The sequence below is a fragment of the Aspergillus versicolor genome, assembly GCF_001890125.1.
Source record: "Aspergillus versicolor CBS 583.65 unplaced genomic scaffold ASPVEscaffold_2, whole genome shotgun sequence".
Taxonomy (NCBI): Eukaryota; Fungi; Ascomycota; class Eurotiomycetes; order Eurotiales; family Aspergillaceae; genus Aspergillus; species Aspergillus versicolor.
This window is the reverse complement of record NW_024467525.1, coordinates 2,845,345-2,873,250: the sequence shown is the minus strand read 5'-3', so window position 1 is coordinate 2,873,250 and position 27,906 is coordinate 2,845,345. Positions and strand designations below refer to the sequence as shown.

Sequence of the window (27,906 nt, the reverse complement as noted above, 5' to 3'; positions counted from 1 at the left end):
ATAGTTTGTCAGGAACGTGAACAATTTGGGTTATGAAGAAGCGCTTGAACCCCGAAAAAATAAATAATTGAACAATATTTTCTATACACACACACACCAAGAGCCAACCTAGAGCTTGGACTTCATATTGACATGAACAGCCTTAATGGAGGAATAGGCGTCCAGGCCAGCCTCACCCAGTTCACGGCCGATACCACTCTGCTTGACACCCCCAAACGGAATCCGCCAGTCGCTATCATTGCTAGAGTTAATCCAGACCATACCTGCCTGGATCTGCTTAGCGACACGATGGGCGCGGGTGAGGTTAGTGGTGAACACAGCACCGCCGAGACCATAGGTAGTATCGTTGGCCATCTGAACAGCCTCTTCCTCCGTGCTGAAGCGGGCAATCACACAGAAAGGACCGAAAACCTCCTCCTGGTAAATCCGCATCTTAGGGGTAACGTCCGTGAAGACAGTAGGTTCGAAAAAGAATCCATTAGTGCCGTTACCGACACCCTTGAACGGCTTACCGCCAACTGCAAGCGTAGCCTTCTCGGACTTGCCGATATCAACATATGACATGATACGGTCATACTGAGCCTGCGTGACCTGGGGACCCTGGAAAGTGGACTCGTCGAAGGGATCGCCGACCCTGGAGACATTCTTGATCTGATCCTTGAACGCCGCGAGGAACTTATCATAGATTTTATCCTGAACGAGGATACGCGAAGTTGCCGTGCAAACCTGTCCCTGGTTATACATGATACCGATATGTGCCCACTCAACAGCCTGCTCAAGATCGGCGTCGTTGAAGACCACCAGAGGGCTCTTGCCGCCGGTTTCAAGGGTGATGTTCTTGAGATTGACACTGGCCATCTTCATGATTTGCTTCGCAGTGGCTGTGCTGCCAGTGAACGCGATCTTGTCAACGTCCATGTGCGAGGCAAGGGCCGCACCAGCAACGGCACCGTGGCCGTTGATGATATTCACAACGCCAGGGGGGAAGCCAGCCTCCACAATCAGGTTTGCGAGGAAAAGGATAGAGAGGGGGGTTTGTTCAGCGGGCTTCAGGACGACTGTATTGCCACATGCAAGGGCAGGGCCAAGTTTCCAAGCAGCCATGGAGAGAGGGAAGTTCCATCTAAGGCTGTTAGCTGCAGCAATGAAAGAAAAGTTACTAATGGGAAGAAATCCTACGGGATAATCTGGCCACAAACGCCAACCGGTTCCCGCACGGTGTAGGCAAACTTGTCTGGCGTAGTGCCAATAACCTGCCCAAAGATCTTGTCGGCGTATCCACTGTAGTAGCGGATAGTCTCAGCAGTCTCGGTCATATCATCATCGCGCGAAACGGTATACGGCTTTCCATTGTCGCACGTCTCGATAGTCGCAAGGGTCTCGCGGTTGTCCTCGATGAGTTGCGCCAGGCGGTTCATCAGCTTACCGCGCTCAACGCCAGGGAGATCCCTCCAGCTTGGGTTGTTCAGTGCGGCGCGTGCGGCCTTGACGGCGGTATCAACATCCTTCTCGGAGGCAGCATGAACGGAGGCGATTTCCGTAGCGGTGCTTAGAACAGTAAAATATCAGCGCTATGGGAGTCACTAAACGAGCAAGAGCCAGTGTACGTACGCAGGGTTGATACTGGCGATCTTGTCACCAGTAGACGACGCGACCCATTGATTGTCGATGAAGAGGCCGGTGGGCTGAGACCAGACGCGGCCGTTGGGGGCAGTACATTGCACAGATAGTGAAGCCATTGCGATAGAAGAAATGTGTAGGTGTTACAACAGAATTTGGCTTGAGAGGAAACAGTCGGAGTCGGCCCTTAAAATTCGGAGCCGACGCCACACCAGCTGCATCGCCGATAGAAAGCATTGAGAAGTGATTCGGCACGACATGCCCGAAGCAGAAGGTCAATGAGCCCGCTGGGACCGTGTCTGGAGAAGAAGACCATCTCCTCTCAATCAATTGCGATCTGGGGTACGGGGACGCTAGCCGAATTGGGGAGGTCCAAGCAACACGCCAGGGAGACCGATGGCGATGCTTTTCGCACGAGGTTTCCCGACTATAATCAAGCTTAATTTTGTACCTGACGTGGTCAATTAACATAATCATTGGTCTACAGTGCATGCACTGGGCTCAACCTGCCCTATCAGCCAAACTCTCCTGTCACCCTGAGTGGCATACAGATCACCACTCTGATTGGCCCAAACCTCCGCCAAAAGCGAGTTACGCAAAAGATATTGCCCTGCAGGAGGAGGAACAAGATGCAGCAGAAAGGCACTCGGTCTTCTCCAGGCTTGAGCCAACTTGAGCCAGGTCCACCCGCCCATCGTCGGAAAGAGTCGCGAGATACGCGCGACCCAGCCCAGGACTGCGGGACTGCCTGATCGGGCAGGTACATGCGGCTATCTATGGATTTGTTGCAAAGTGCCACCGTCTATATAAACGCCTCCCGCCGACGAGGTTGATGGTTGTCCAGCTTCTCAAGTTCTTTGTTCGCACCATCTTTCACCATGGCTTCTGCCCCTGATACCACTTCCATCCCAGGTTATACAATTTTCCGGGAGGGAGACCGTGATAGCGTTGCCGCCCATGCCATGACCCCTCAGGGCCCTCGCCACCCTCTTGGTATGTGATAAGTGAGCGAAATTATACCAGACAAGAAAAAGTTCAAGTATTGACACTTCGCAGATCAACTCTCTATTCATGAGGTTCCAGAGACGGCCAAGCTTGTCCGCGCCTACTGCAACCCCAAGACCGTCAAGTTCAACTGCATCACCCTGCGTGAGCCCCCCAAGGCTGAATATGCCGCTTTCAAGGCTGGTAATATCCCTGCCCCGGATCGGAGGGCTTTCACTATTGTTATCATCCGCGAGACGGAACAAGTCGCTGAGGTCATTGTGAACTTGAGCAAGAACAAGGTCGAGTCTTACAAAGAGATTCACAACGCCATGCCCACCCTGACTCTGGAGGATCTGGATGTTATGGAGCGCATCTGCCTGAGGGACCCGCGTGTTATTCGCGCGTGCAACGAGGTCGGCATCACCGATATGTCCAAGGTCTTCGTGGATGCTTGGGCTATTGGTATCGACGAGCGCTGGGGCTTTGACCGCCGCCTCCAGCAGGGTCTTGTATACTACCGCAGTTCTGACTTCGACAACCAGTACGCCCACCCTCTGGACTTCACCGTTGTTGCCGATACGGAGAAGGAAGAGGTTCTGAGTGTTGATATTCGCCTTGTCAACGGCGAGCGCACTGGTGTTCCTCTGCAGGAGCACAACTACCTCCCGGAGTTTATTAGCGACAAGTATAACCACGACCGCCTCAAGCCTATCGATATTACCCAGCCCCAGGGTGTATCGTTTAAAGTGCGCGGCAACGAGCTGCAGTGGGCTAACTACAAGATGCACATTGGCTTCAACTACCGTGAGGGTATTGTTATCTCCGACGTCCGCTCCCATGACATGTACGAGGATCGCGAGCGCACTCTATTCAACCGTATCTCTGTTGTTGAGATGGTCGTCCCCTACGGCTGCCCTGAGAAGCCTCACCACAAGAAACACGCCTTTGATGTTGGCGAGTACGGTACAGGTCTCATGACCAACTCCCTGAAGCTGGGTTGTGATTGCAAGGGTGCCATTCACTACATGGACGGAGTTATGTCTACTGCCAGCGGCGAGGCGGCCGTCATCAAGAACGCTATATGTATTCACGAGGAGGATAATGGTCTCCTATATAAGCACACTGACTACCGCGACGGCACTGTTATCTCTGCTCGTGACCGTAAGCTGATCATCTCTCAAATTATCACCGCCGCCAACTACGAGTACGGCTTCTACCACACATTCACTCTGGACGGCACATACAAGCTCGAGATGAAGCTCACCGGCATGCTCAACACCTACTGCATGCACCCTACTGAGACTGCCGCTCCCTGGGGCACCCAGGTCACTCCTGAAGTGACTGCCCACAACCACCAGCACATCTTCTCCCTCCGCGTCGACCCCGAAATTGACGGCACCAACAATACCGTCGTGCAAAGTGACGCTGTCTCCGCCGAAGCTGCCGTCGGGTCCCCCGAAAACCCTTACGGCAACGCTTTCCTCAGCAAGAAGACCCCCCTCCGCACATCTCTCGAGGGCGCCGCAGATTACTGCTACGAGACCCAGCGCTCATGGGATATCATCAACCCGAACCGCGTGAATGAGGTCTCCAAGAAGCCTGTAGGCTACAAGATTCTCAATAACAACTGCCCGCCTCTGCTGGCAAAGCCCGGAAGCACCGTATACAACCGCGCTGCCTTCGCTCGCAAGCCGCTCTGGGTCACACCTTACAAGGACTACGAGCTCTTCCCTGCTGGTGACTATGTGTGCCAGTCCACCGGCGAGGAGAACCACCCCTTTAACTCGACCATTCTGGATTGGGCTAAGCGCAACGAGGTTATCGAGAACACCGATCTCGTCTGTTACATCCAGTTCGGTCTGACCCACTTCCCCCGTACAGAGGACTTTCCTATCATGCCCGCGGAGCCCGTCAGCGTCATGCTGCGCGCCTCTAACTTCCACCAGAAGAACCCCGGTCTTTGGGTTCCTCCCAGCGCAGTCTGTGTCGACACCATGTCCAAGAACGCGTTCCCGTCTGCTGATTCGATGTCGTGTTGTGCATCAAATAACCCATCCAGACTGTAACTCGGTCTGTAAGCATTGGCTTTGGCGATTGGTGTTTTCAAAAAAAAATAGAAAGAATTTTGGGCCGTGCTTGGAATGTACACTGTAAATAGGTATTGGTAAACTTATGCTGATATGAAATTTTATTTTCACATTTTCAACTCTATCTTCAGATATCTTGCTCTAAGCGATAGTATCAGCACAAGAACTCATTCCAAGTTATTAAGTACTAATAAGTGGGGAGACCGGGATCGTGTTAAAGTCTCAGCTACGCGAAGGGGGATGAAAGACAAGAGACGTATGTATGCCGAAGCTTCCAGCCTGCTTATCTGTCTATGGTGAATCTATGAGTGCTAAATCTATGAGTGCTATATCGGAATATTGGATAAAGGTCGACGAGCTCCTTTGGGGGGAGCTAGCGCCGGACAGATTCCTCCTCTGGTATGCTCTGCGGTTTACCTTCACCAGCTTATGTAGTCAATCCCAGCCGTCGCATAAACCTGGCCTCGTGTTGCAAGACATTGCTGTTATCCTTTCCAAAGCACGCCTCGGCCACATAATCAGCCTTCCCTCGCAGTGATGTGGCCTCTTGCGTGAGGCCTGCTAGGTCCAGCGCGGCGGAAGCCAAGCGGTATCTAGGTATAAGTCATTAGCGTAGTGCCTGGGTCTGAAGAAAAGATGGGAGACGGACACGTTGATGAGGCGAGGATCCAAATAAACAGGAAATGTCGATTCCGGCGTCGCCTTACCACCCAACTCCAGCTCGCATTGCTGAACAAAGCTCTCTGTGAGCTTTGAAACATCCTCGAGTGTGTGTCCACCACGGACAACGGTCGCAAGATTTTGTTCCATTTCATTGATGTGCCTGATCCGGGCGTCGCTGACATCTGAAGTCGCTCCTGTGCATTTGCGGCACTCACATTGGTCGAGTTTGAGGAGATGCTTCAGGTCTCCTTGTCGTTCTGCCTTGTCCATCCAGACTTCAGGGGCAAGGTAGTTGACAGTCAGCTCTTCAGAAGGAGATATCTCAGCTAGAGCTCTCAGTTGCATTTGTTCTTCTTGCGGATTCCAGTAGTAGATCAAATTCGACTCGCAAGAGTGGTTTAGGTAGGCGCCCTTCTCTCCGTAGCCGAAGGCCTCTGGCGTCTGCGACCATTCGGCGCACATGTCGTAGCTCATAATCTGGAATCGATTGAGATCCGAACTGCCCTGGAGGCTGCTGTATGATTGGAGCTGATCCTGGCTCAAACGTGCACTCTCAAAGGCTTCTTGAAACACCTCGGGGCTCAACTGCTGCATACTCAGCATTGCATCAGCCCGACTGTTGATCGCGCCTCCCAGTCGGTCAGTAGCAATGCTGAAGAGAACTGGTTCATGGATCACTAATTCGCCGGGCTTGAAATGACGGTCCGCGACAAGTGAGTGGCCTTGGACACTGCTTTCAAGGACTTCGAAGTTCATGGTCACAGTGCTTTCGTGCAGGTTTGTTAAGAATACCGCGGGAGAACATGTTCTGATTCAAAAGTTTTTAAAATACAAAATATTTATTATCCTCCATCACACCGCAAGCTGCCCCGCAGTCAGCTGTTGATACATGCGCCCTTTTGGATGACATAAGCGTGGTTTTCCTCCATGCAAATGATCCCGAAAACTACCAATTTTATCTAACGTAAAAATCTTTACTAAATTTAATATAGTAGCTATCTTTAACTAGATTTAGATTAAGAAAGAAAAAGAGTATTTAATTATTTTTAATATCTAGTATAGCTAGTTTAAATATCAGATTATATTATTGAGGGTAGAGACGAAAAACAGTAAGGGCTTATTTAATTGACATTTTTTTGGGAGAGATCGGTGGAGTATAGTAGTGACGGCACTACGTACTGCTACTGCTAGATAGCACCGAGGCTAAGACAACTAGATGCTTGGTAGGCGAGCCTGATCAAGTCAGACCCACTGCGGCGCTGTCAAGAAAACGTAACGTTGTTTCGTGGCCATTCGTTGCAATTGCCTGACACCCCCGGTTACGGTTCTCAGCCGCTCGAGTAGGATTTGGAGAATGGGCATTTTCGCGTGTTGGAATTATCTACCTCAGCTTGAATCACGCGAAATGTGACAACTGACAACACAGCAGTGTGGTTGAGTACATCGTGGCCCTAAATCTTTAGATCCTGCTTAGCCAGGCTAAGAGGCTCCATCAGTATGCGGCGCTGCACACCAACACGCCCTGAACTGGGGGTATTCGGGAAACGTTTCAGAGCAGCTTGCGAGACCAGCAGCAGCAAATAATACGGCGTCTGCATGAATTGATGGCTGCTAGCGCCATTACTTTTCAGTGCTGGATTTTATTTCCTTCCTGTACCTACTGCTAGCGACGAAAAACAGTAAGGGCTTATTTAATTGACATTTTTTGCACCAGGTAACAAAGGAAATTCTGATTTTAACTCGATATCCAATATTCTTACCAAGTCTGTCCCTCCGAATTAAGACTGCTTCGCGCCAACCCGACTCTCCTCCAGCGCCAGATGAACATCAGTGGTAACCCTAATCCCCATGCCATCCCCGTTCCCATCCGGCGTCGACGAAACAATATGCTCCTGACTCTCATCTGATGACCGTCTCCCCCTCCCCTTCTTCCACCCCATCGTCGTTCGCATCTCATACGGCTCGCGCTCATGCGCCGAAACCAGCGTATTAAAGTTATGGCTATTCTTCGTCGAAAACATCTTCCCAGTCCCATGCGACTTCGACTTGGCATTCGAATTCGTGTATCCATTACTAGAGCCGTAGGTCCGGAACCAGCGAAACCGTGTAAAAAGCGGCTTTATACCGGGCGCGCAGACGATGATTACCGAGACGAAGCATTCGCGGGATGCCCACCCGAGTGCTGTTGCTAGGGTGTCGATCTGTGTGACGGAGTAGTAGGCGCGCAGGATGGCGCAGATCATGACGAAGATGCCGGAGCAGAAGAGGGCGGCGAGGATGAGCTTTTGCGAGGCGGGGATTCGGGCCACGATGATGAGAGGGATGGGGACGCACATTACTGCTAGGTCGGTTCTGGAGGAGTTAGTGAGGAATATTGGTATCAGTGAAAGGAGGGTAGTACATGATGCTGAGGATTTCGATGACGATGTAGTTCAATGGGCGGATGGTGCAGTTGTCTAGACGTTGATATGATATATTAGCCGCTGAATCTGTTGAGAATGGTCCGATTTCTAGAATACCCCCAGCATAAGGCTTGACCTGCCAGTTCTTGTGAATCGGATGGCAGATTGCAAGGTCGAATATCAGTGATACCAGGAACGTGCCGGCAGTGAGTGCCCCGACCATGAGAGACAGACGATGCTGCCAGAGGCCCATTCTGGCTGGATTAGCAGAGATATTGTAAAATAGACATGGAGTCCTACGTCAGTCGGGTATAGAGAAAGACCAGCACGCCCTTGAATGCCCAGACTGCCAGGATATACGCCAGCCAGGCAACGAAGGCGCAAACAGATCCGATCTTGTAAAATTCCACCTCATCGTCGGGGACTTGAAGGGCAGTCTCGGTGTTCAGGCCGATGTTAGAGCTGTATACAGCTGTCCATTGTCAGTATCTTCCTCAGATATATCCATGGAGTTCATACCTGTGCAAAGGTAGAGAGTTACGGTCATAACTGTCCAGAATACCTGGCCGTTTCAGTTAGCAGACATGCAGCATGAGTTAAGAAATACTCACAAGACCAAGTATCAAAAACATATCATCCCAGTAGAGGTTTCTGTTATCGATGAAGCATCGTGTATAGATACGCACACCGGCAACCAGGATTCCCAAAGCCCACTCTGCAAAGAGCTCAGCAGTTAGATTGTAGGCCATAGTTGGTTCAGAGAACAGTCCACCATATACAAAGAGAGCAAGAGGAATCTAATATTCTAGAACATGAAATAGAATATAGGGGGAGGCTGAAACACGGCACCAGCTCCTGCAGCCCGAGACCTGGGCCGTTTGGAATTGACAAGCAAGACTATCATTCCTGTGGGAAAAGCAAAAATGAACTCTAAGTCTGTGAGGATTGGAAAAGGATTAGTCCCTCACTATTCCAGCACTCGGGACCAACAGGGATAGACCGTATGACGCCTGACTAGGGCACCCTGACAGCTCAGCCAGCGCCCACCTTACCCATGGCGGTATCGACATTCAACTTAGCGGATGAGCCGTGCGCAGCTCAGACGGCGGTGGAGAATGAGTCGTAACACATTCCCGATAGTCAGATTGGGATTTCCGGTCGCGATTGGGTCCATCGACCGGGGTATGGGCAAATGATGAACTACGATGGTGGCTGCGACAATCTGGTGGAGCAGCATTTCTAATAGCGAGACGGAAGGATTCCGGAGACACGATTTGCACAATAGCTATCCATCGTCAATGGATTAAGGGTAAAGAAGAATGGGTCCGTCAACACGAGCCCGATACCGCGATGCTTAGGTCCAACGCCGTCGTATGGGTCCGCCGATCAGCTGCGGCGGTTTGAGAGTTGGGACTCGGAAATGCTGTCGGTCAGGCTAAGTGTCTCTAACTGTCTAGTAAATGTCTTCTGCTATTAATGCCGGGATCTCCTGGAGGCTGCCTGTCCTACCCACTTCACAAGTACTCCGTAACCCTCCACTGAAGCACCATGACCCAAGACCAGCTTCAAAATCTCTGGGCAGATGCTCAGGCATCTTTCGAAAGCCTTCAAAAGGCCCAGTCGGAAACAGCTCGAATCGAAGCTTTGGCTAAGGTCACCAAGATCCAGCGCGCTCTCGAGCAGCCCAAGGATGCCATCTTGAAGCTTTCATACCAAGTGAGCCCGACTCTTTGAAGCACACGTTGGACGCTTTCTAACGCTTCCTAACAACTTCCAGCCCATGGTCTTCATGGCCCTCAAAGTCGCCCATGATATGGGAGTGTTCCCCGTACTGGAGAAAGCGACATCCCCTGTCTCAGCTAAGGAGCTGGCAGCAGTGAGGGCAGCCGACCCTCTCCTCCTCCGTACGTTGTCAGCTAGTCTACTAAATAAAAACACTGCTAATGAACCGTTAGAACGCATAATGCGCCTCCTCGTCTCCTTCGATATCGTCGAAGAGCCCGAACCCAGTACCTACCTCCCAACAGCCATCTCAAAGGTCATGGTCAACCGAGCCACCATCGGCACAGTCGAGTCTCTGTACGACACACACACACCTCCCTCCATTTATTTCTCTCATATCTAACGAACGCGAAACTGAATAGATTCTGCGAATTCCTCCCCATTCTCACAAAAACCCCAGAATATCTCGCCGCCACAAACTACCAAAACCCCCAAGACCCCCTCCGCGCCCCGCTGCAGTACACGCACGGCGTCGAGACCGACGGCTTCACCTGGCTCTGTGAGCACCCCGACGCCCTCACCCGCTTCAACAACTTCATGGAAGGCCAGCGTGCAAACCGCGTCCACTGGGGCGACTGGTTCCCGATCCAGGAGCACATTCTTGATGGCGCAGATAGGAGTAACCCCGAGCGTGCGCTGCTGGTTGATATTGGCGGCGGTCGCGGACATGATCTCATGCTCTTTCAGCAGAAGTTCCCTGATGCGCCGGGGAAGCTGGTGCTTGAGGATCTGCCGAGTGTCATTGATGAGGCGGCGCCTTTGTTGGATAAGTGTGGGATCGAGGGTGTCAAGTATGATTTCTTTAAGGAACCGAATCCGGTTAAAGGTAAGTCAATACTTTATCTCTCTGCCTGAATTGTATATATATATATATATATATGGCGAGACAGGTGCTAATATGTGACAGGAGCCCGGGTGTACTACTTCAAATTCGTCTTCCACGACTGGTCTGATGAGAAGGCGCGCGTGCTGCTCAATTACGTCGTTGCTGCTATGGAGGCTGGATATTCTAAGCTGGTGATTGAGGAGTATATCCTGCCTGACAAGAACGCAGAGTATCTCCATGGAACAACGGATATGGCGGTCTTGGTGTTCTGCTCTGGACTTGAGCGTACGCGCAGCCAGTGGAAGAGTCTGCTTGAGTCTGTAGGACTGCAGCCTACGTTCTGGACTCGAGAGGGAGAGGGACTGGGTGTTATCGCGTCGGTTTTGCCGGTTTCGAATGGGGCTAATGGGGCTAATAGGACTCAGTAGGTGGTACACAATAAAGGTGGTATGTGTATAGATCCATCAACGGAGAACTAGAAGTTTGCGAAGCTACAGTAAGAACTTGTCATTATAAGCAAAGCAGACCACTAATTTGTAGTTCCAATTTGACCACCTGGGGCAGTTGGGACCAAATCAAACGAAGGTATTGTTACACAGTGAGCAAGTGTAGTAGTAACCTTGTGCTGGCGACTTAATGGGGTGTTAAATGGAAAGCTGAGTGCTGGACTTGGCACCTAGTTATATGATTATCTATACAAATACCATATTACACATTTAGAGGAGATCAACAAGAGTACTGACGTCGACGATAAAGATAAATGCAGACCCAGGAATCACAGCTCGGAAATAACAAGACAGGCAAAGACGGGAGTGAGAAGTACAGGCTGTCAATCATTGAAACTCAACGACTAGTTTTGTGCCTCGAGCTTCTCCGTTGCGGAGTGTTTGTAGGCCTTCAAATATCTCATCGAATCCACCCTTGGTCGTTGTGATGGCTGGAGGCCTCACAACACCAAGGCTCAACAAGGTGGGTAAGTGACCATAAAACTGGGTGATGACCTCGCGGTCTGCTGGCCTTACCGGGAACACTGGGCCAAGGGGCGCCAGAATTTGGAACTCACGGCCGAGCGCAGTATAAACCATGAGGAAACTGTAGCTTACATTTGCCTTCTTCGGCGTCCCTTGGTCAAGCAGTGTAACCACCTTGCCCTCTCGTAACACGTCCGCACAGAAGGCGGCAGAAGTGCCCTCGGAAAAGCAGTCCAGGGCCCCCGTGATGTTTGGATAGTCTTTTTTAATCTCGTCAATGGATGCAGAGGTCCGGTAGTCGTATACTGCATCGGCTCCGTAACGCTTTGCGAGGTCGAAGGAACGTGGCGATGCCGTTGCCACAACCTTGTATCCTGCCCGCTTGGCCAGTTGGATAGCGAACAAGCCGACGTTCGAGGCTCCTGAATAGATGAGAATGGTCGGTTGGTCGCCTTGAGCGCTGCTTCGTCCGTTCTCAATATCCGCCCAGCCAATGTTAAGATACGAAAGACTCAGCATCGCGGTGGCGGCGGGAACTCCGTAGCTGGCGGCTTCACCTAGGGTGATTTCGTCAGGCACCTTCCAGGGAAAGTCGCCATCGACTTTCAGGTACTCGGCGAAGGAGCCGACGTCGGGATAGGCGCCACCGTGGACAAAGCCAGCGATTCGGTCTCCAACCTTCCAGCGCTGTGCTGCATTTTTGCCGACGCGAGAAACCTCGCCTGCGTAGTCGCAGCCAATGGCCGAATTGCGCGGGGAAATGAAATCGATGTGTTTGAAGTCGACCGGATTCAGCGCGACCGCATGGACCTTGACCAAGACCTCGTTATCGGTGATGCTTGGGATCGGAACATCGTAGACTTGCGCGCCCTGCCCGAGGGGACTACCGAGAGCGAAACTCAGAAGACGCCTGGGCAGGAATCGATGCGAGACGACGGCTTTCATTGGCATGCCTTGTTGTGATGACAGGATATGGAAGACTGAACAGCTGGAGGACTCGTGGGCTGTACTGAATCTATGATGTTGACGAAGACGACGGAAACCCTCTTGCAATGAATTTACTCCGCAAAAGTGGCTCTTATAATCGATCGACCATTGAAGCGGGGCCTCGGAGTCGGGATGATGAGTTGAATGCCCGACCGTGCGACGAGCTGTCCACTCATACATCGGGAAGTGGCAATTGCTTGGTAAACATGAAAGCACACTGTCCTGTCCGAACCATGGTAGGACATTGACCAGCCGGTAGGGTCACATCAACCCTATAAAACATACAAACTATGCCTTCTCACAGAAACTCCAACTACGGGTTTAATCAAACTGCTCGTTGGACAATCAATATGGTTCAATAGTTGGATGAAAAGTAAAGATAAACTGATAGCCAGTGTCGCCGAATTATATAAGTATGTATACATTGCGAGCAAAACGCCAGAAATAAACACGGGCGATAAGAAAAGAGCACAAAAGAAGGCACGAAAACGAATGTTACGTTCAAATACGCATGATAAAAACGAGTGTGATTATTTTGCCTTCTGGCGACCCTGTTCGGCCTTCTCCCCTGCACGGATCTTGTTGGTAATATCCGGCAGGTGGGCGAGAGTAGGGAGCAATGTATCCTGAGGCTGCAAGTTAGCAACGCTGAATAGGGCTTATTTCCTCGTGAATTGATGGGGATAAATGGGAAACTGCCTACCCATATAGTCGACCAGCCAAACGTTGAAGCCAGCCAAGTAATCCAGGCCCCTCCCCCTGACCAAAGATGCTTCTTAGGGCTTGATCGGATCGCGTTGTTGACAACGATCTCGGCATAGGAATTGACATCCATGGCATTTTTCTCAATCTCAGCTCCAGTCATTGAGGGCTCAACCACATCCTTTGCAGGGTAATAGAGAGAGTTCTCCGGTAGACGTGGTGCACTGGCAAGGTTGTCCAGGAACTTGGTCCTGATTGCGCCCGTTGTGACGAGGATTGCGCGGACTTTCCACGGGGAGAACTCGATGCGCATCTGGTCGGTTAACATGGCAACTGCAGCTTTGCTTGCGTTGTAATACCCCTGCCATGGAAGTGGCATTTTGCCCAGGACTGACCCAATGTTGATGATTGTCCCTTGTGCGGCGATCAAAAGAGGCGCGAACGCTTGAGTGACGGTGACGACGGCAAAGACGTTTACATCAAACATCTTCTTAGCGACCGACACATCTGAGTCTAGTAAGGGCATGCTGTAACCTACCAAGGATGGTCAGCGTAAGCTGTTTGATGAAGCCGTGAGAGAGGCTATAGGGTACGTACCACCGCCCGAGTTGTTGATCAAGAAATCCAAATATCCACCCGTCGCAGCCTTGACGGTTGCCACTGCTTGTTTGATTGACGTTTCGTTGGTGACATCCAGCTGTACAATTTCGAGGCCCATGTCTTTGAGGTGCTGGACTTTGGCGGTATTCCGACCGCTGGCGAAGACTCGAAACCCCTTCTTGTGGAAGGTTTTTGCGAGAGCATCACCGATCCCTCCTTCACTGCAACCTGTAATGAGAACTGTCTTCTGGCCCATGTTTGTGATCAATGGTTTGGAGCGCAACTTAAGATCTTTCTTTGAAGCAATAAGCAATCCAATAAAGGAACGTCTACGGATGCGAGCAGTCTCTAGGTAGATCACCAATCATGCGTTCATGAGACTGGAAGTCTAACCTATATATTTAGCAACATATGGTGGCGGAGGCCGATTGACTTTGCCCCAGGCTGACCAATTTAAGGATTGGAGCACCCGTCGGATGGATAACGAGACATTCCCGGTTCCATTATTTGGCCGAGCTTGATTTCAGGCCACAGCGGTTTGAAAAGAAGTCAAGTGGAACTTGCAAGCATTCTGCAAATAGTGATTAGTGATATACTCCGAATTACTAGTATCTAACCTTATCTTACATCTTAACCCCACTTTCGCCATTTAGAGGGCTTCTCCATACCAGTAAACAAGTTGACAAGAACTAAAATAGATACAGTAAAAATAGACCCATCGAGTGTGTATCAGTTATTAACACTCATCTACATGAATTCAAGTTCAAGCAACTTTCGAAAAACACAGGGCGAACTCTACATCTTTGCGTTGAAACCCAGGTGACCGACCCAGGCAAACCCCTCTGGTGACCAGCGCTATCAAGGTCAGAATAATCATTACAAACCAGGGGTGACAGATACCTACCAGTGATGAAGCGGAAGACATTGATACTGGCCTGTACTTTTGAGCCTTTTGCTGGCTCACCAGCCGCCGTAACCAGGAGCACATTCTTCTCTCGAATGTATCCCTCCAGGTCCTGCAAATCAAACCAGTCTCCCTCCAGCTGCGTTTGCAAATCCGCACCGACTAGTGACAAGGGGTCCTCCACGGTCCCCCGGCTCTGGTGACGAGCGACAAAAGCACCAGGACCGGTGTTCTCCCCATTGGCATAATGGGTCCCTGCACCCCCTAGCCTGAAAAAGGGGACGTCGTCCCATCCATCCATCGGCTTTTGGCTCAGCAGAGAATGTAATTCTGCGTTGAAGTAGGAAGTTAAGCGTTCCCGGTTCATCATGCTAAGGAGAAGCCCAAAGGGCCGTTGGAGTTGGTCCATGCCGATGGACGTATCGCGGAGGGCGAGATGGCTCTGGTAGAGGGCTACTAGGAGCAGTTGTTGAATGAATGCAGATACCTCTATGATCGTCATCTTCGCTGAATTAGCCGGGTGGGATAACTGAGTGCCATCCAGGGGTGACAGCCACTTGACTGTGGGCGGTTGTTGTTGTTGTTGTTCCACCCTGATTTCGTCGTCGTCTAGGGCCACTATCCCAGATGCCGTAGTGTGGAACACTTTCATCGTGTCACGTAAATCCGTTGTTAGAGCGGAGTGTCCCTTAAGCACCCCACTTTGGACCAGCTTCTCACTGAACGACAACATAGCGGAGCTCGTTTTCTCCATTGAAGTCTCCAACAGGGAAATGCGGTTCCTGAGGCCGTCGATCATGGCTTGCTGTCGGGACCGATATGCACGTTGAGCTACGCGGGTCTGCATTCGGCGACGCTGTCACGACATGAGTGGAGATCGACATATCGGATACCCCTACAAACGGACACGAACCTGATCAGGATTCTCCTTGCTAGGCGCTCCACGGGCGTCCTTCGCTGGGCGGGCCTTCTTCGCACCAGGGCGTGGTGCCATCGGTTTAGTGGGGGTTGCTTGATTTGTGTTTGTCTGATTGGAGGAAGATGCTTGTTCGAGGCCGAGGTCGCCCGGACGGAGTGATGACGGCGTACTGCTACTTTGAGCATTTGGCGAGGGATACGACCCGGGCAGGAGATAGGAGCGGGCCGAGAGCAATGAAGCGATATTAGCGGGCTCGGACTCCAAACCCCAGCTTTGATCGAAATCACCCCAATCAAAGACAGGGGGGTCACTAGGTGCTTGTCGGTCCATGATGGGCCGAATAATTTCGCAGATAAGCTCAAAAGGAAGTAGGGCGATGTATTAGCAGAATCCCACCAGCGTTCCCTGACAGACGGATAGTTGGACCTGCGCCGGGGAGGCAAAGTTAAGGTTAACCCTTTGGTCTCGGCTTGATCACTCATCATTCCGATCGATGCCCCACTGGTGGCAAAACCAGTGAAAAGCTTATAGTTAGTTGGGTTGAGGTAGTTATTTCTAAGCATAACTACGGCAAAGACGACGAACATTGTGCAAAATGATTGAACCAATTACATTCACCTGCGTATCAGGAACGTAGTATACAATTGTAGATCTGTGTGACTAAGGAGTCTCCGCAACGTTGTAAACCAGCTTCGCACCACTGACTTTGTTAGTCCTGAGGAGCTCAACTCCCTCCAGGACACCACGTAGACCATCTTTTCCAACCTTGGGAGGATGAACTTTCACCTTGCCCAGATCTAAAAGAGCCTGAGCTACCTGGGTGAACTTCTTGGCGTGCTCGAAATCCTCCGGTTTAGCGGGGAAAGGCATGTCGCCGAAACTGAAGGCCTCGCCAAGGGAGGTGTAGACTAGAATGAAGCGACTGTTGACGTTCGCCCGTTCGATATTCGCGGGCAAGAGTGACAGGTACTCGCCGCCCTCGGTTGATAGTGCCTTGTCGGCGAAAGCGACACTCGGAGGAAGGGAGATGCAGTCCAAGACTAGCTTCAGGCTGTTGTTCGTCTGCTTCTGAATCTGAGCGGCGGAATCCGGGTCATTGTAATCAAAGACAGCGTCCGCGCCAAGGGAACGGACAAGGTCGAAGTTGTGCGGCGAGCATGTGGTGAACACCTGGTACCCAGAGAGCTTCGCGAACTGGATTGCTAGGGTGCCTGTGGCGGTAGAGCCAGTCCTAAAGTTTGATACAGGGACTGACCGACAGTCTGAATGCCAGCCCCAAGCGTGGCAGCTTCCTGGAAGCTAAGATGTTCAGGGATTCGAAGCTGCACATCACCCTTGACAACAATATACTCGGCAAAAGAGCCATCCTCAGACTGAACGGCATTACCACCATGGGTGGAACCGCAGATACGGTCCCCTTTCTTCCAGGGTAGTTTGACGTCTTTGCCAACTGCTTCGACAACGCCAGAGTAATCACCTCCTAACAGTACCCCGGGGGGCGAGAGGAAGTCGATGTGCTTCCAGTCACTGGGGTTCAGACCCACGCTGACGGTCTTGACGAGGACATAATCATCGCGGAGCTTAGGAATGGCACGGGAGCTGACCAAGCCCGCGGTCTTAGGTTGGGTCACGATGACGGCCTTCTGAGTAGACATGATTAAGGTGATGAGTTGAGGAGTTGTGACGATAATCACACACGGGTATATGGAAGCCTTTTAAGTGCAAAACTGCGGTAGGGGCCGTTGACGACACTTGCCTCTACCTCGGATCGGACGCTGCTACTAATCACTGCAATGGAAGAGATTACATCCATGGAGGGTTGGGTTATGTCAAACTCCCTAATTCAGCCGAGGTTAATAGCTGAGAGAACAAGGGTTTGAAGACAAGCAACAAATGTGGGTATACTCGGACCACTTCTGTCATCAGTCCGGAAAAAAACGCTGCCATCGATGCACATACTGCGTTAATACGAACCAAGTGTGCCTGCCTAGGGTACTGCGAGCACGGTATCGTCATGTTCCCTTCTCCATCCTGAGGGCAAATCATATATTGTGGCTTGCTGATATGACTTTATTACTTCCAAGTGCATCCGCTATTCATACACCAAAGAGTGCCGATAGAAATTCACAACGCGCCCCCGGATTCTTTGCATTGCGGGGCGGAGCCGACGAAGTACCTCGCTGGAGCGTAATGCACTCGCTACTTTCCGAGATAACACGACTTATACCTCGCACAGACGAAATCTGCGATCCGAATATCTCTGAATCGGTGGAGGCAGGCGCTGGGGGAGGTAATTGGGGAGAGGCCGTACCAGCAACATCACTGCCGGCCAGGTGTTCAATGTATAACTAGCAGATAACCAATTACATAATAGTATAATGGCCTGCACGTCCTGCCTAGTCGCATGGGTTTGGAAAAGGGGCAGCACGTTCCCAGTCGCAACCTCGCCCATAGGGAAAGCTTAGGCGCATTGTTTCCACCAGTGTATCCAACGCCAGGCCTTGTGGCCGAAATGGCTTACATAGGTAGATGGTATCGCACCATATTTCGCCGATAGCCTACAGAGTAGCATTCAGGCCATGTAGCTAGTCATCATATACATATGATCAATTGACTACCTGCAAGGCCTTACAAATATCATTGTAACTTAAATATTTATGTTAAGGCTCAAAGCCCCTAGCAGACAGGGAATTCCGAGTCCTGGTTATTAATGAAATAGATATTAGATATCAAGCACAGAAGAAAATACCCGGGCATCTTCAAATATTTCTAGATGGGTGAGTAGGACCTGAGCGCTCACTGAGCGCCCTCATTAAAGCGGCCTGATCCAAATAAGGCAAGTCGCAACGATTCTAGAAGATCAAGTACGTATAGGAGCAGGTATATACAGTATACATCCCCGCGTGGTTAATCATACATTGCGGTCGTCAATGGACACCGAGTATACATGCTGATATATTCAGATAGCTTTCCCGCCTCAAAAGGGTGCTGTATATATTTATTAAGTTTTAACTAGGGCATCCGGATATGTTCCGCTCCTGGCCCTATTTTGAGCCTCTTTTTACTTGTCCACCAGGGAGTTACCATCAGGTGAACGGGGGGGCAAACAGACCTATCGAGGGTATGGGAAGAACACTTGTAGTGTCATTGGAACGCTGACTGGCACCTGCTATACGCAAAGGCGGGTCAGGAATATCGCTCAATCAACTCCTCAAGTTCACCCTTCCACATCGTCGCATTGGCACTGTCCTTATCAGCATTAGGCGTGGGGTCCACAGCAAAACCCGCATCCGTCGAATAAAAGCCTAAGAACGGAGAAGTGTCGACAAAGTCGCAGAGCTCGAGGTCATGGCATCTTCGACAGACCAGGACCATCACGTCGGACCGCCCGCTTTGCTTGAATCGCTTCCTGCACCCACTGCAGCACATCGGGTACCGCAGGTCCTCTTCACTGGCTCTTGCCTTGGCTGCCTGTCTGAATACGGACAGCGCTGCGTCGCCGTTGTTCAGGTATATGAGGCATTTGGCGAGTTTGTAAAAGTCGCTGGTTTGTCCGTGTAATATCCGTGTTCCGAAACGGACCACGCTGTCTTTGAGTGTAAACATGCGTGTTTCTAGATTGGTGCGGCGGTAGATGATGTCGCAGGATCGCACCATTGTATTCAGCATTGTCCCATCTCCCGATGCCCAATCGAAGGGGGTGCGCCCGTAAAAGTCCAATCGGAGGGGATCGGCGCCACGGGTGAGAAGATACTCGGTGATTTCAGGGTGCTTGTTCGCGACGGCAGAATGCAGGGCTGAGTATCCTTCCCAGTGGCTGTTGATGTCGACTCCTCTTTCAACCAACAGCTCCACCAGAGCCATATGGCCGCCCTCTACCGCCAGCTCTAGCACTGTCCGGCCGCTTTGTGATCTCACAAGAGGGTCGATACCGGTCTTGTCGTGTCTGCTGAGAAGAGCCTTGAAGATCGTGGGGTTGCCAGACAGCGTCGCAAAGTGTAGCGGGATCCGACCGTCACGATCTCGTACAGAGATATCGGCGCCGGTGTTGAGAAGCATCGACAAAATCACACCAGACGTATGGGATGCAGCAATATGCAGAGGGGTTCTCCCTTGGCTGTCTGATACTGAGAAATCCGCCCCATACTGAAGAAACAGCGAAGCAGCTGAAACATTGGACACCGCGACCGCCAGCAGTAACGGGGTATTCCCTTGGTTGTCAGAAATCTTCAGCGACGCACCAGCCGATAAGAAAGTTTCAAGCAGGTCATGCCTCTTCAACCGGACCAAGGTGTGCAGTGCCGTAGACCCGTCAAGCCCTCTGATATTCACGTCTGCGCCGAGCTCGAGTAGTAGGTGTATGACATCTGGAGGACTGAATTCCTCTAAAGCAATTTGCAGCGGTGTCCGACCGTCCTTGGTAGGTTGGACAAGGTCTTTCCCGTATTTCTGGAAAAGACGAACCGTGAGACTACTTGCTGGCTGAGCTGAAGACATCATGGCCGAGAACTTCTTCCCAGCGGCATGCGTCTCAGCGCCGGAGTCGAGCAGGAATTGCGCAACGTCATCTGGGGAAACCTCGTTCTGCGAGGCTGCCTCTCGCTGTTTCTCCTCGTACGTCGGATCGGCTCGAGCTGCGATAAGCAGCTGGACCGCATCCTTGTGCCCGTTCTGCGCAGCAACCACCAGCGGATGCGTTGACCTGCGATGTACCGGGGGGACCTTGGCTCCATAGTCAAGCAGCAACCGTATTATATCACAGTGGCCGGAGCGTGCGGCCTGATAAATTAAATCATGGTCCCGCGCTATATCGAGCCACCCTTTGCCAACAGAACCATCCCCTGCAGACGGAGCGCTGATGGCATTATCAAGCATAAATTGCACTAGACGAAGATGGCCAAAGTAAACCGCCCTCAGCAGCGCCCGTCTGTAATCCAGCCGCTCAGCTGGGGTATTTGTGTTTGTAACCTGGAGTAACAAGCGCACTGTATCGACGTGGCCGTGCTCGGCGGCGGGAATCAAAGGGACATCGCCATTCCTTGTGAGCTGGGTGGGATTCGCCCCAGCGTCGAGGAGCAGCCGCGCGATCTCCGTGTGGCCCTTTTGGACGGCGTAGTGGAATGGGGAGAGGCCGTCAACGAGCGATGTGGCGTCTGCGCCGGCGTCCAAGAGCTTCTGCACGGTCGCGGCCCGCCCGTTTTCAGCAGCCCATGTCAGCGGCGATTTCCGTTGACCGCGCCGGCGGAAAGTATAATTGGTAGCGAGGCGATAGAATCGGGAATGCAGGAGGCTGGCGAGGTAGCGCGAGGAGCGAAGGAGGGCGTTGAGGTCGTGGACGTCGAGGGGTTCGGCGATGGCGAGGATGATCTCGGCGGGCAGCTGGACGAGCGATCTTGACGAGTTGCCAAAGGCCATGCTGGTACCTGGCGGCCAGGAAGTAGGCTTGGGGAGTGCGACGGCACGAGGCAGATTCACATTTTGTTAAGAAGAGGGAGAAGAGAGGAGAGGGAGAAAAAGAAAGAGAGCCAAAGCGAGCGAGAGAGAGAGAGTGGGAGGGGGTGCTAATAATAGCCTTATTATTAAGGCAGCGGCCAATATTTAACAACACAAGTATACATTTTATATCTATTTATGTGATGTTCCTGTTTAGTTTCTCCACAATATGGGTCAGCACTAGCAATACATCCACATTTCCCTATACACCAGTCACCGTATATAATGCTGCTGGTAGAAGGCCGCTGCCCCGTTGCCGGCAATCCTGCCAAAGACTGCACATTCAAGGAGTGATGACCCTCCGAGACGGTTCTGGCCATGCAGTCCGCCAGTCACTTCGCCTGCAGCCCATAGACCACGTATTGGCTCGCCCTGCTCGTCCAGGACTTGAGCCTCGGCGTTGAACAGGACTCCGCCCATAGTAAAGTGCAGCACCGGCGTCACCTTGCCCACATACGCAACAGACTCGGCTTTGACATCACTGAGTGTCCAGTTGCCAAAGGATGTCCGGCCGTATGGGTCTTCCTTCTTGCCAGAGACGACGTCGGCGTATGCTTGTACAGTGTTGACAACTTCCTGTCCTAGCTCGCCCATCGTTGTCTTGCGCATTAAGCCCTTCCAGAGATAGAACTGCATATGAGAGTCCAGCGCAGACGCCGCACCTTCGTCGAGTAACAGGGTAACGTCCCATTGTCGAATGTCTGTCTCTAAGAGTGAAGCAGATTGGGTGATTGCATCCGTAACAACCTCTCTTGTCTGCAGCTCATTGACGAACCGCTTTCCGTTATTCAACAGCAGTATCCCGCCCTCACCTCGTAGTGCCTCTGCAGCAAGGAATTTAACTGTCGCAGACTGGTCCTTTTCGTCCAAAAATCCCGTGGGATGGACCTGGATCTGCTCCATATCAATCAACCTCGCACCAACATCAACCAGCAACGGCTGTGACCCTTCTCGCGCGTCGTTCGTCGAGGGCAGTCCTGCAAGATCCGGTCTATATTTGGATACCATCCCACGGACATCACCAGCAAATCCTCCGCTGGCAAAGACAACCGGTCCACGGAGCGTTCGGGCTTCTCCGTCAGCAACATACTCAACACCAACAACCTCCTCCGCCTCCTTCAGCACCTTCGTCACACGCGAGTTCGTTCGGATCTCAGCAAATGGATTGCTCTTTAACCCCTCCAATAGAGTCCCGACAATTGAAGCACCAGGTGGCTTCCCTCCAGCTCCGCGATGAGTCCTAGGCCTTGAATGCCCACCCAGCTGCGCAACTTTACTAAGGTCCACCCCCATCTCATCAGAAAGCCAATGCACTGCATCTTTAGAGCTCCTAGTAACAGTCGAAATCAATCTTTCACGGCGTTCCCGGTCCTCTGCGCCGGCTGTCGAAAGCGGCTTCCCGGCTGACCGGACGGTGTCATTGTAGAATTCCTCATCTGGAACGGGCTGAAACCTCGTCGGAGCCCCGTTTATTCCGGACGAGGCCTTGATGCTGTTTCCTCCAGGTCGATCCGCGCGGTCGAGCAGGATTACGGGGATGCTGTGTGTTGTGAGTTGGGTTGCGGCGGAGAGGCCGGCCAGGCCGGTGCCGACTACGATGATGTGGGCTTCGGGGTTGGAGAGCGCTACTTGATTCAAACACGAAGAGGACATTTTGAATATATTCCGTATGAACATTAGTTGTTTGGTCATCGTCGGGTTGGAAAAAGAGAGGAATATATTTAGGCAGGATATGGTCTGATGCGGCGAATCAGCCCACGCTCGGCAGTTGTTGCACGACATGGTTCGGTCACCGAATACTTGCCGTACATTTGTCAGATTGTGTGCTGGCTTTTGTTTGTACTAATTGTTGACTTGTTGGATTTGGTCTGCGCGAGGCAACTGCTATAATCGTCGCCGTCCAGCCCCCGTTGATAATATGTGATAGACTCAAAACTAGGGAGGAGAACAGATAGTCTCTAATACATAGAAATCAATTAACCAACCGGCTCCACTGTCTTTCCCTGCTTCACTCGGTGATACCTCTTAGCCAGTACCTCACAAGCATCCCATATCCTTCGGCGATTCGCAAGAGCCAACCACGTCCTTATACCATATTTCGGTGTCGTTACTTCATCCAAATAGACATAGAGCCCTTTGTAGTCGATAGTAGAGTCCTCGCGCAGCTCGAGAAATTCTCGCAGCTCCCAGATCCACCGCATCTTCCGATAGAGGCGGCGTTTCCAGAACTCCGAGTACTGCGTGCGCGCATACATAGTCCATGAGGCACCCAGGAGTGCCACTAGAGACTGTCCTGGGAGGTTATCCATAATCATGTCGGTGATCTCATGGGGTAACGACTTGAAGGGGTCGTTCTGCACTTTACTCTTGAGATCAGGACTTTCTTTGACTGTATCATTTGTTGCTTTGCAGAACCTTTCGACTTCCTGAAGATCGAGAGCAGAAGTACATAATGGGTTTGTTACGGAATACTAGGCAGGTGAGTTGTTGTTAAGTTAAGAATCAAGAATGAATCACGAACTTCTTCGCCCGGAACGCAGTGCCAGTCCTGGTCATTTCCTGTGATATCGCCGAACGGAAGGCTGATGCTACCGAGAGTCTTTCCCGAGGACATGGCGTCGTAGAGGGCCTTCTTATCGAGGTCCTTGTAGTCAGTCTGTCCGAGTATAGCCCGACACAGGACTTGGAGACAGGACCAGTGGAAGGGGAAAACGACGAGCCCACCTTCTGGGCCGTGATAGCTAGACAAGACGGGGTTTAGTTTACAGATTTGGTGTAGCGGAGACTGCTGGTCCTACCAGTGTACCTCGGAGCCTTCCTCTGGTGCGTCCGGATCTATGAGAGGTGAGTACGGTATGCTGAGCGAGGGTGAGGGTCGATAATACCATCGCTATGAGATATGGTTGCGAAATTCTATATAGTATGAATAGTTAGCCATCGCTACCGGAATGTGCACTCCATATGCCTACGCAGTCATCATAGTCCAGATCGGCCATAAAATATCTGTATATCCGGTTAGTCCTGGAGGGTAATTTCACACTCTCAGGCCACACACACCTCGGAGTATCAGAAGCAGCACCAGAGCCAGGACCATGAAGTCCAATCCCTCCAATAACAAGAAGCCAGTCAAGGTCGGCCGGGCCCAGCAGCTCAGGGTCATACGACGTCAGTTCGCACACGCTGTCATCTCCCTGCTCTGTCCCGGAATCCGTCTCGGGCATATTCCGCAGCCGCTCCTCTTTCTCCTCTTCCTCCTCATCTTCGGTCTCGTCGTGCCGACTACCCCCTCTGCTCTCCCAGTAGATGCGCCTTGCGACGCGCGCGCGCCGACGCCTCAGCTTTCTGGGCTCCTTCGATCCCAGGTCGGAGTTGCCGCCCAGTGAGCAGGAACATAGGGCACAATAGCAATTCCACGTAGCAGTCATTTTGCTCTCTACACGACAGTTATGGACGGAATAGTAATTGAAGGGTAATTAAGAATTTATAAAAGAGGGGCAGGTCGAGGCTGAAAATCTTGCGTCAGCCTCGTATTCATTCTGTGATCGGCGGTAGCCTAACTTTTAGGTACAGTATACTGCTTCTCACACGGAGAGAATAATCTTCCCTCGCCCTGTCAGCCGTCCATTTGCACGGTCATACGCCTCACGGGCCTTCGCAAGAGGGTAAGAATCCAGTACAAACACGCGAAGTAACCCCAGGTCCGCAAACTCTGCCAGGGCGTTTAAACTAGCAGGACCACCCTCTATGATAAAGAACAATGCCTTAATTCCTTCTCGTCGAATCCCGCGCTTGGTGTGCTCCTCGAGGAAATTGAAGCTGCTTGAGTCCACTGTAACCAGCGCTCCATCCGCTTTGATGCACGCCCAGGCATCCACTAGCGGCTGTCCTCCCACGGTGTCGATGATAATGTCGTAAGCTTCCTTCTGCTCCTTTGTCTGCAGGACTGCGTATTCGATGGTATCGTCTGCCCCAAGCCCACGAAGAAATTCAGCATTACGCTCATTTGAACTCGTTGCGCCGGTGACATGCAGCCCGGCGAGCCTGGCTAGTTGCACAATATAGGCACCCACGGCACCTCCTGCTCCTGTGATAAGGACCTTCTTGCTTCCACTAGTAGCGCTGGATTTCGAATTCTTCACGGCCACGTCCTTTCCAGGGACTGGTACGCCGGCATGAACAAATAGTGCCTCGCACGCTGTCATCCCACTCAACGGCAGCGCGGCAGCGTCTTCCCAGGTTAACTTGGCCGGTTTCAACGAAACTTCGCTTTCAGTTGCAATAGCGTACTCGGCCCATGCTCCTGGGCGGTCCGCAGCGAGCATGCCAAAGACGTCATCGCCGGGCTTGAACTTGGAGTTTTCACCGAAGACTTCGACGACTGTCCCTGCCAGGTCGTTTCCTGGGATGGTGTATTCATGGCTGTATGTTTCGGGCCATGTCAGCGTGTCGCGGATTATTGTCGATGCTTTGACTTTGATGAGCAGTTCGCCGACCTTGGATGGTTTGGGGACTGGGATTGTGTCGAGGTGCAGTGCCGACGAGGGGGCGGGGTTGGAGGGGCTGTAAGGGGGGACACCTTCAGCCGGGTGGAGGCGGATTGCTTGCATTTTATTTAGTATTTTGATTGAACCTTTGGTTATATGAGAGTGTTATACGAGAGTCATAGGAATTGGAGGGATTTATAGTTGTAGATGGATGGATCAGATCTGGTAGCCGGCAATAGCCTATTTATTGCTCCACTGTGATAGCGTGCTCCCTATACAGCCAATCCAAACTACACCGCTATATACCCGGTACCTGCCAACCATTTATTAACAAAGTATTGCGTGATCACAGCTTAATCCAACGCCCCATCCACTCATTCACAACCTGCTTTGCTTCATCCACCAGCCCTAGATCCAGGAGTAACTGCGTCGTTCCACGGACCGCCGAGTCCAGCGCTGAGAAGATCCAGGCGTGCGTGTAGCTTGTATGTTCGCCAATGAAGATTGTCTTGAATTCTGTCTGATAGTACGCAGGGAGGTACAGTTCCTGCTGCCCGACGAAGGGCGATGCCCAGGCGCCTGCTTGGTGTTCATCTGTTTCCCAGCATTGGCGGTTATAAATACCTGAACGATGTTAGTCAAGGCACAAAATGTTTATGAGGATAAATACCAGTAAACTGTTCAGCGGCTATTGGGCCATGAAAGTCCACCATTGCGCGCTGCACAATGCCCACATAATCCTCCGGACTCAATGCCGCGATAGATCGTGCCGGTGTACCGCTCGTATACGAAGCCAGGACAACGCCAGGGCCTGTCCCATTGAGGTTAAACGAAGGGTAACAGACACTCCCAACACCAGGCACATCAACCTCGCCGCACCCGCCGAATATGGGCTTCTCCTGGTGCTCCCAGAAGCGGGTCTCGTAGAGCAGTGACAGCTTGCACGACGGGCTGTAGTTCATGGAATCAATCGCCCGAGAAAGCAGAGACGAGTACCGGGGCAGATCCCATAGTCGCACTTTGCTGAATGGTGCAGCTACAACGGCGTAGTCGTATTCTTCGCTCTGGGGAGCTAGTTGCAGGGGGTCGTCCCTCCAGTTCACTGCGATCTTCCCGGTCGTCTCGTTATGTGCCAGGCCAGTAATCTTCCTCCCGAATGTGGTCTTATTCCCAGCATGGGGATAGAATGCCCTGGGCAGAGACTCGAGGCCCTTGTCAATAGTGCGCCATTCACTCGCAGAGAAGTAGACGTTGTCGTAGATAGAATTCCACATTGGACTGCCACCAGAACCAGCAACATAATCTGTAATGTTGGCATCATATCCAAGTGCATATCGCAAGTACCCTGCCTCAGACCAGTGGAACAGCCCATGATCAACGGCAGTCTTGTGCGCTTGGAATATATTCTCTGCGACATCCTTCATAGACAGCCCATCAACGCCAACATAGTCATCATATTCCTTCTCTGCTGCGTCAACAGCAGATTGATTCGACGAAGCAGCGGTATACACAAGCCCTGGATCCGCCTCCACTTCGCCCTTGGTCGGAATCCTCCCATTCACACGATTCCCACCGCTATCAGCAGGAACATTATCATTATTCTGCACAAACGGAATAAAATCCACCTTCAACTCCGGGTTCCTCTCCTGATTCAACCCATTCAGCACATCCCCCAGCTGAAACACCATTTTATGATCCTGGATCTCCAGCGTCTCATTCTTCTCAGGATAGTTCAGGCTAACAGGGAACCGCATCGGCCCCATCTCCTGGTACTGGTACTCCTCAGGTTTAGTACCATTGAGATACTGCGTGCGGATCCGCCCGCCCAGCCGCTGCGAGGACTCGTGGATATGCCAGTTATGCATCCCCACTGACGAGAGTAGCAGGGAGGTCATAAGGCCGGACATGCCGCCGCCGATAATTGCAACGGAAGAGTTCTTGGCTGCGGCCACGGCGGTCTTCCCTGGTTCTTTGCCTGCCATGTATGCGACGCCGTCGAACCAGGGTCCTGTGGCGTCGGCGTAGTTTGCTATGGCGAGGGCTTCGCGGCGTGCAATGGGCTTGGAGATTGCTATTGGGGAGGATCGGGCCATTAGGACCCCTGTCTCCGGTGAAAAGGCGTGTAGACAGTGCAGATGGGGTGCATCTGCGGGTGTTATCCAGACGAGGCGTTCTGGGTGTGCATTGCGCTTCACCCTTAGCTGGCCGAGTGAATGGTGGCTTGTCGTACTGGTTGCAGTCTCGCAGTCGCCATATACGATGTGGAGGTCTCCATTGAAGTCTGGGTCGAGGAAGCTAAGGTGGATGTTGTGAAGGGAGTCGGCGGTTACCTCTGGCGTGCTGAACTTGAGGATGTCCAGTGATTGTTGGTGAATGCTTAAGCTTAGAGCTGCTTCGCATAGGGCAAGGCCGAGGCTGAGATGCCCGAAGGGAGACTTCATTGTGCACGATGCCTACTCATGTCTTGACGTTTACCTGG

At 51.9% G+C, this 27,906-nt stretch overlaps 13 protein-coding genes across 13 annotated transcripts; 2 read left to right on the top strand and 11 right to left on the bottom strand.

The window, feature by feature from the left end:
* Window positions 1–108: 108 nt before the first annotated feature.
* On the bottom strand, window positions 109–1,739 carry ASPVEDRAFT_50479 (uncharacterized protein; the record flags this gene model as incomplete). The annotated part of the gene is made up of 3 exons (XM_040814312.1): window positions 109–1,123; window positions 1,180–1,548; window positions 1,612–1,739. 3 exons carry the CDS (start codon window positions 1,737–1,739, stop codon window positions 109–111), a joined length of 1,512 nt encoding a protein of 503 aa, XP_040664649.1.
* Window positions 1,740–2,498: 759 nt separating this feature from the next.
* ASPVEDRAFT_123480 (peroxisomal copper amine oxidase) lies at window positions 2,499–4,673 on the top strand (the record flags this gene model as incomplete). Its single annotated transcript, XM_040806085.1, has 2 exons — window positions 2,499–2,613; window positions 2,677–4,673. 2 exons carry the CDS (start codon window positions 2,499–2,501, stop codon window positions 4,671–4,673), a joined length of 2,112 nt encoding a protein of 703 aa, XP_040664648.1.
* A 160-nt stretch (window positions 4,674–4,833) lies between these two features.
* Window positions 4,834–6,194, bottom strand: ASPVEDRAFT_38360 (SET domain-containing protein). Its single transcript, XM_040811686.1, has 2 exons — window positions 5,344–6,194; window positions 4,834–5,287 (listed from the first exon to the last, which is right to left on the bottom strand). The coding sequence occupies exons 1-2, from the start codon at window positions 6,111–6,113 to the stop codon at window positions 5,122–5,124; spliced, it is 936 nt and encodes a 311-aa protein (XP_040664647.1). The 5' UTR covers window positions 6,114–6,194; the 3' UTR covers window positions 4,834–5,121.
* A 798-nt stretch (window positions 6,195–6,992) lies between these two features.
* Window positions 6,993–8,508, bottom strand: ASPVEDRAFT_148050 (uncharacterized protein; the record flags this gene model as incomplete). The annotated part of the gene is made up of 5 exons (XM_040808147.1): window positions 6,993–7,709; window positions 7,759–8,013; window positions 8,060–8,231; window positions 8,279–8,321; window positions 8,371–8,508. 5 exons carry the CDS (start codon window positions 8,506–8,508, stop codon window positions 7,136–7,138), a joined length of 1,182 nt encoding a protein of 393 aa, XP_040664646.1. The 3' UTR covers window positions 6,993–7,135.
* Window positions 8,509–9,307: 799 nt separating this feature from the next.
* ASPVEDRAFT_80512 (uncharacterized protein) lies at window positions 9,308–10,795 on the top strand (the record flags this gene model as incomplete). Its single annotated transcript, XM_040816888.1, has 5 exons — window positions 9,308–9,475; window positions 9,537–9,663; window positions 9,715–9,838; window positions 9,904–10,367; window positions 10,449–10,795. The coding sequence occupies 5 exons, from the start codon at window positions 9,308–9,310 to the stop codon at window positions 10,793–10,795; spliced, it is 1,230 nt and encodes a 409-aa protein (XP_040664645.1).
* A 199-nt stretch (window positions 10,796–10,994) lies between these two features.
* ASPVEDRAFT_38358 (zinc-binding alcohol dehydrogenase family protein) lies at window positions 10,995–12,442 on the bottom strand. Its single transcript, XM_040811685.1, has one exon. The coding sequence runs from the start codon at window positions 12,287–12,289 to the stop codon at window positions 11,201–11,203; it is 1,089 nt and encodes a 362-aa protein (XP_040664644.1). The 5' UTR covers window positions 12,290–12,442; the 3' UTR covers window positions 10,995–11,200.
* Window positions 12,443–12,855: 413 nt separating this feature from the next.
* On the bottom strand, window positions 12,856–13,883 carry ASPVEDRAFT_50474 (SDR family oxidoreductase; the record flags this gene model as incomplete). The annotated part of the gene is made up of 3 exons (XM_040814311.1): window positions 12,856–12,951; window positions 13,029–13,561; window positions 13,625–13,883. 3 exons carry the CDS (start codon window positions 13,881–13,883, stop codon window positions 12,856–12,858), a joined length of 888 nt encoding a protein of 295 aa, XP_040664643.1.
* A 339-nt stretch (window positions 13,884–14,222) lies between these two features.
* On the bottom strand, window positions 14,223–15,837 carry ASPVEDRAFT_38356 (bZIP transcription factor). The gene is made up of 3 exons (XM_040811684.1): window positions 15,445–15,837; window positions 14,532–15,387; window positions 14,223–14,482 (listed from the first exon to the last, which is right to left on the bottom strand). Exons 1-3 carry the CDS (start codon window positions 15,778–15,780, stop codon window positions 14,391–14,393), a joined length of 1,284 nt encoding a protein of 427 aa, XP_040664642.1. The 5' UTR covers window positions 15,781–15,837; the 3' UTR covers window positions 14,223–14,390.
* A 259-nt stretch (window positions 15,838–16,096) lies between these two features.
* ASPVEDRAFT_60099 (zinc-binding alcohol dehydrogenase family protein) lies at window positions 16,097–17,577 on the bottom strand. The gene is made up of 2 exons (XM_040815515.1): window positions 16,706–17,577; window positions 16,097–16,661 (listed from the first exon to the last, which is right to left on the bottom strand). The coding sequence occupies exons 1-2, from the start codon at window positions 17,103–17,105 to the stop codon at window positions 16,111–16,113; spliced, it is 951 nt and encodes a 316-aa protein (XP_040664641.1). The 5' UTR covers window positions 17,106–17,577; the 3' UTR covers window positions 16,097–16,110.
* A 3,579-nt stretch (window positions 17,578–21,156) lies between these two features.
* frdA (putative FAD dependent oxidoreductase) lies at window positions 21,157–22,596 on the bottom strand (the record flags this gene model as incomplete). The annotated part of the gene is made up of 1 exon (XM_040816887.1): window positions 21,157–22,596. The coding sequence occupies one exon, from the start codon at window positions 22,594–22,596 to the stop codon at window positions 21,157–21,159; it is 1,440 nt and encodes a 479-aa protein (XP_040664640.1).
* A 323-nt stretch (window positions 22,597–22,919) lies between these two features.
* ASPVEDRAFT_80505 (uncharacterized protein) lies at window positions 22,920–24,368 on the bottom strand (the record flags this gene model as incomplete). Its single annotated transcript, XM_040816886.1, has 6 exons — window positions 22,920–23,414; window positions 23,465–23,684; window positions 23,742–23,778; window positions 23,829–23,856; window positions 23,913–23,946; window positions 24,001–24,368. 6 exons carry the CDS (start codon window positions 24,366–24,368, stop codon window positions 22,920–22,922), a joined length of 1,182 nt encoding a protein of 393 aa, XP_040664639.1.
* On the bottom strand, window positions 24,288–25,807 carry ASPVEDRAFT_485454 (NADP-dependent oxidoreductase). The gene is made up of 2 exons (XM_040814026.1): window positions 24,502–25,807; window positions 24,288–24,448 (listed from the first exon to the last, which is right to left on the bottom strand). The coding sequence occupies exon 1, from the start codon at window positions 25,548–25,550 to the stop codon at window positions 24,525–24,527; it is 1,026 nt and encodes a 341-aa protein (XP_040664638.1). The 5' UTR covers window positions 25,551–25,807; the 3' UTR covers window positions 24,288–24,448; window positions 24,502–24,524.
* On the bottom strand, window positions 25,774–27,868 carry ASPVEDRAFT_25720 (flavin monoamine oxidase family protein; the record flags this gene model as incomplete). Its single annotated transcript, XM_040809807.1, has 2 exons — window positions 25,774–26,051; window positions 26,098–27,868. 2 exons carry the CDS (start codon window positions 27,866–27,868, stop codon window positions 25,774–25,776), a joined length of 2,049 nt encoding a protein of 682 aa, XP_040664637.1.
* Window positions 27,869–27,906: the final 38 nt, after the last annotated feature.

Bases quoted from the DNA above. Each gene is read 5' to 3' on its own strand.
- ASPVEDRAFT_38360 (XM_040811686.1), bottom strand. From the start codon at position 6,113: ATGAACTTCGAAGTCCTTGAAAGCAGTGTCCAAGGCCACTCACTTGTC. The intron at 5,288-5,343 runs GTCCGTCTCCCA...ACTTATACCTAG, and splicing joins GATCCTCGCCTCATCAACGT to ATACCGCTTGGCTTCCGCCG.
- ASPVEDRAFT_38358 (XM_040811685.1), bottom strand. From the start codon at position 12,289: ATGCCAATGAAAGCCGTCGTCTCGCATCGATTCCTGCCCAGGCGTCTT.
- ASPVEDRAFT_38356 (XM_040811684.1), bottom strand. From the start codon at position 15,780: ATGGACCGACAAGCACCTAGTGACCCCCCTGTCTTTGATTGGGGTGAT. The intron at 15,388-15,444 runs GTTCGTGTCCGT...ATGTCGTGACAG, and splicing joins GCAAGGAGAATCCTGATCAG to CGTCGCCGAATGCAGACCCG. The intron at 14,483-14,531 runs GTAGGTATCTGT...TGACCTTGATAG, and splicing joins TGTCTTCCGCTTCATCACTG to CGCTGGTCACCAGAGGGGTT.
- ASPVEDRAFT_60099 (XM_040815515.1), bottom strand. From the start codon at position 17,105: ATGTCTACTCAGAAGGCCGTCATCGTGACCCAACCTAAGACCGCGGGC. The intron at 16,662-16,705 runs GTCAGTCCCTGT...CTACCGCCACAG, and splicing joins GGCTGGCATTCAGACTGTCG to GCACCCTAGCAATCCAGTTC.
- ASPVEDRAFT_485454 (XM_040814026.1), bottom strand. From the start codon at position 25,550: ATGCAAGCAATCCGCCTCCACCCGGCTGAAGGTGTCCCCCCTTACAGC.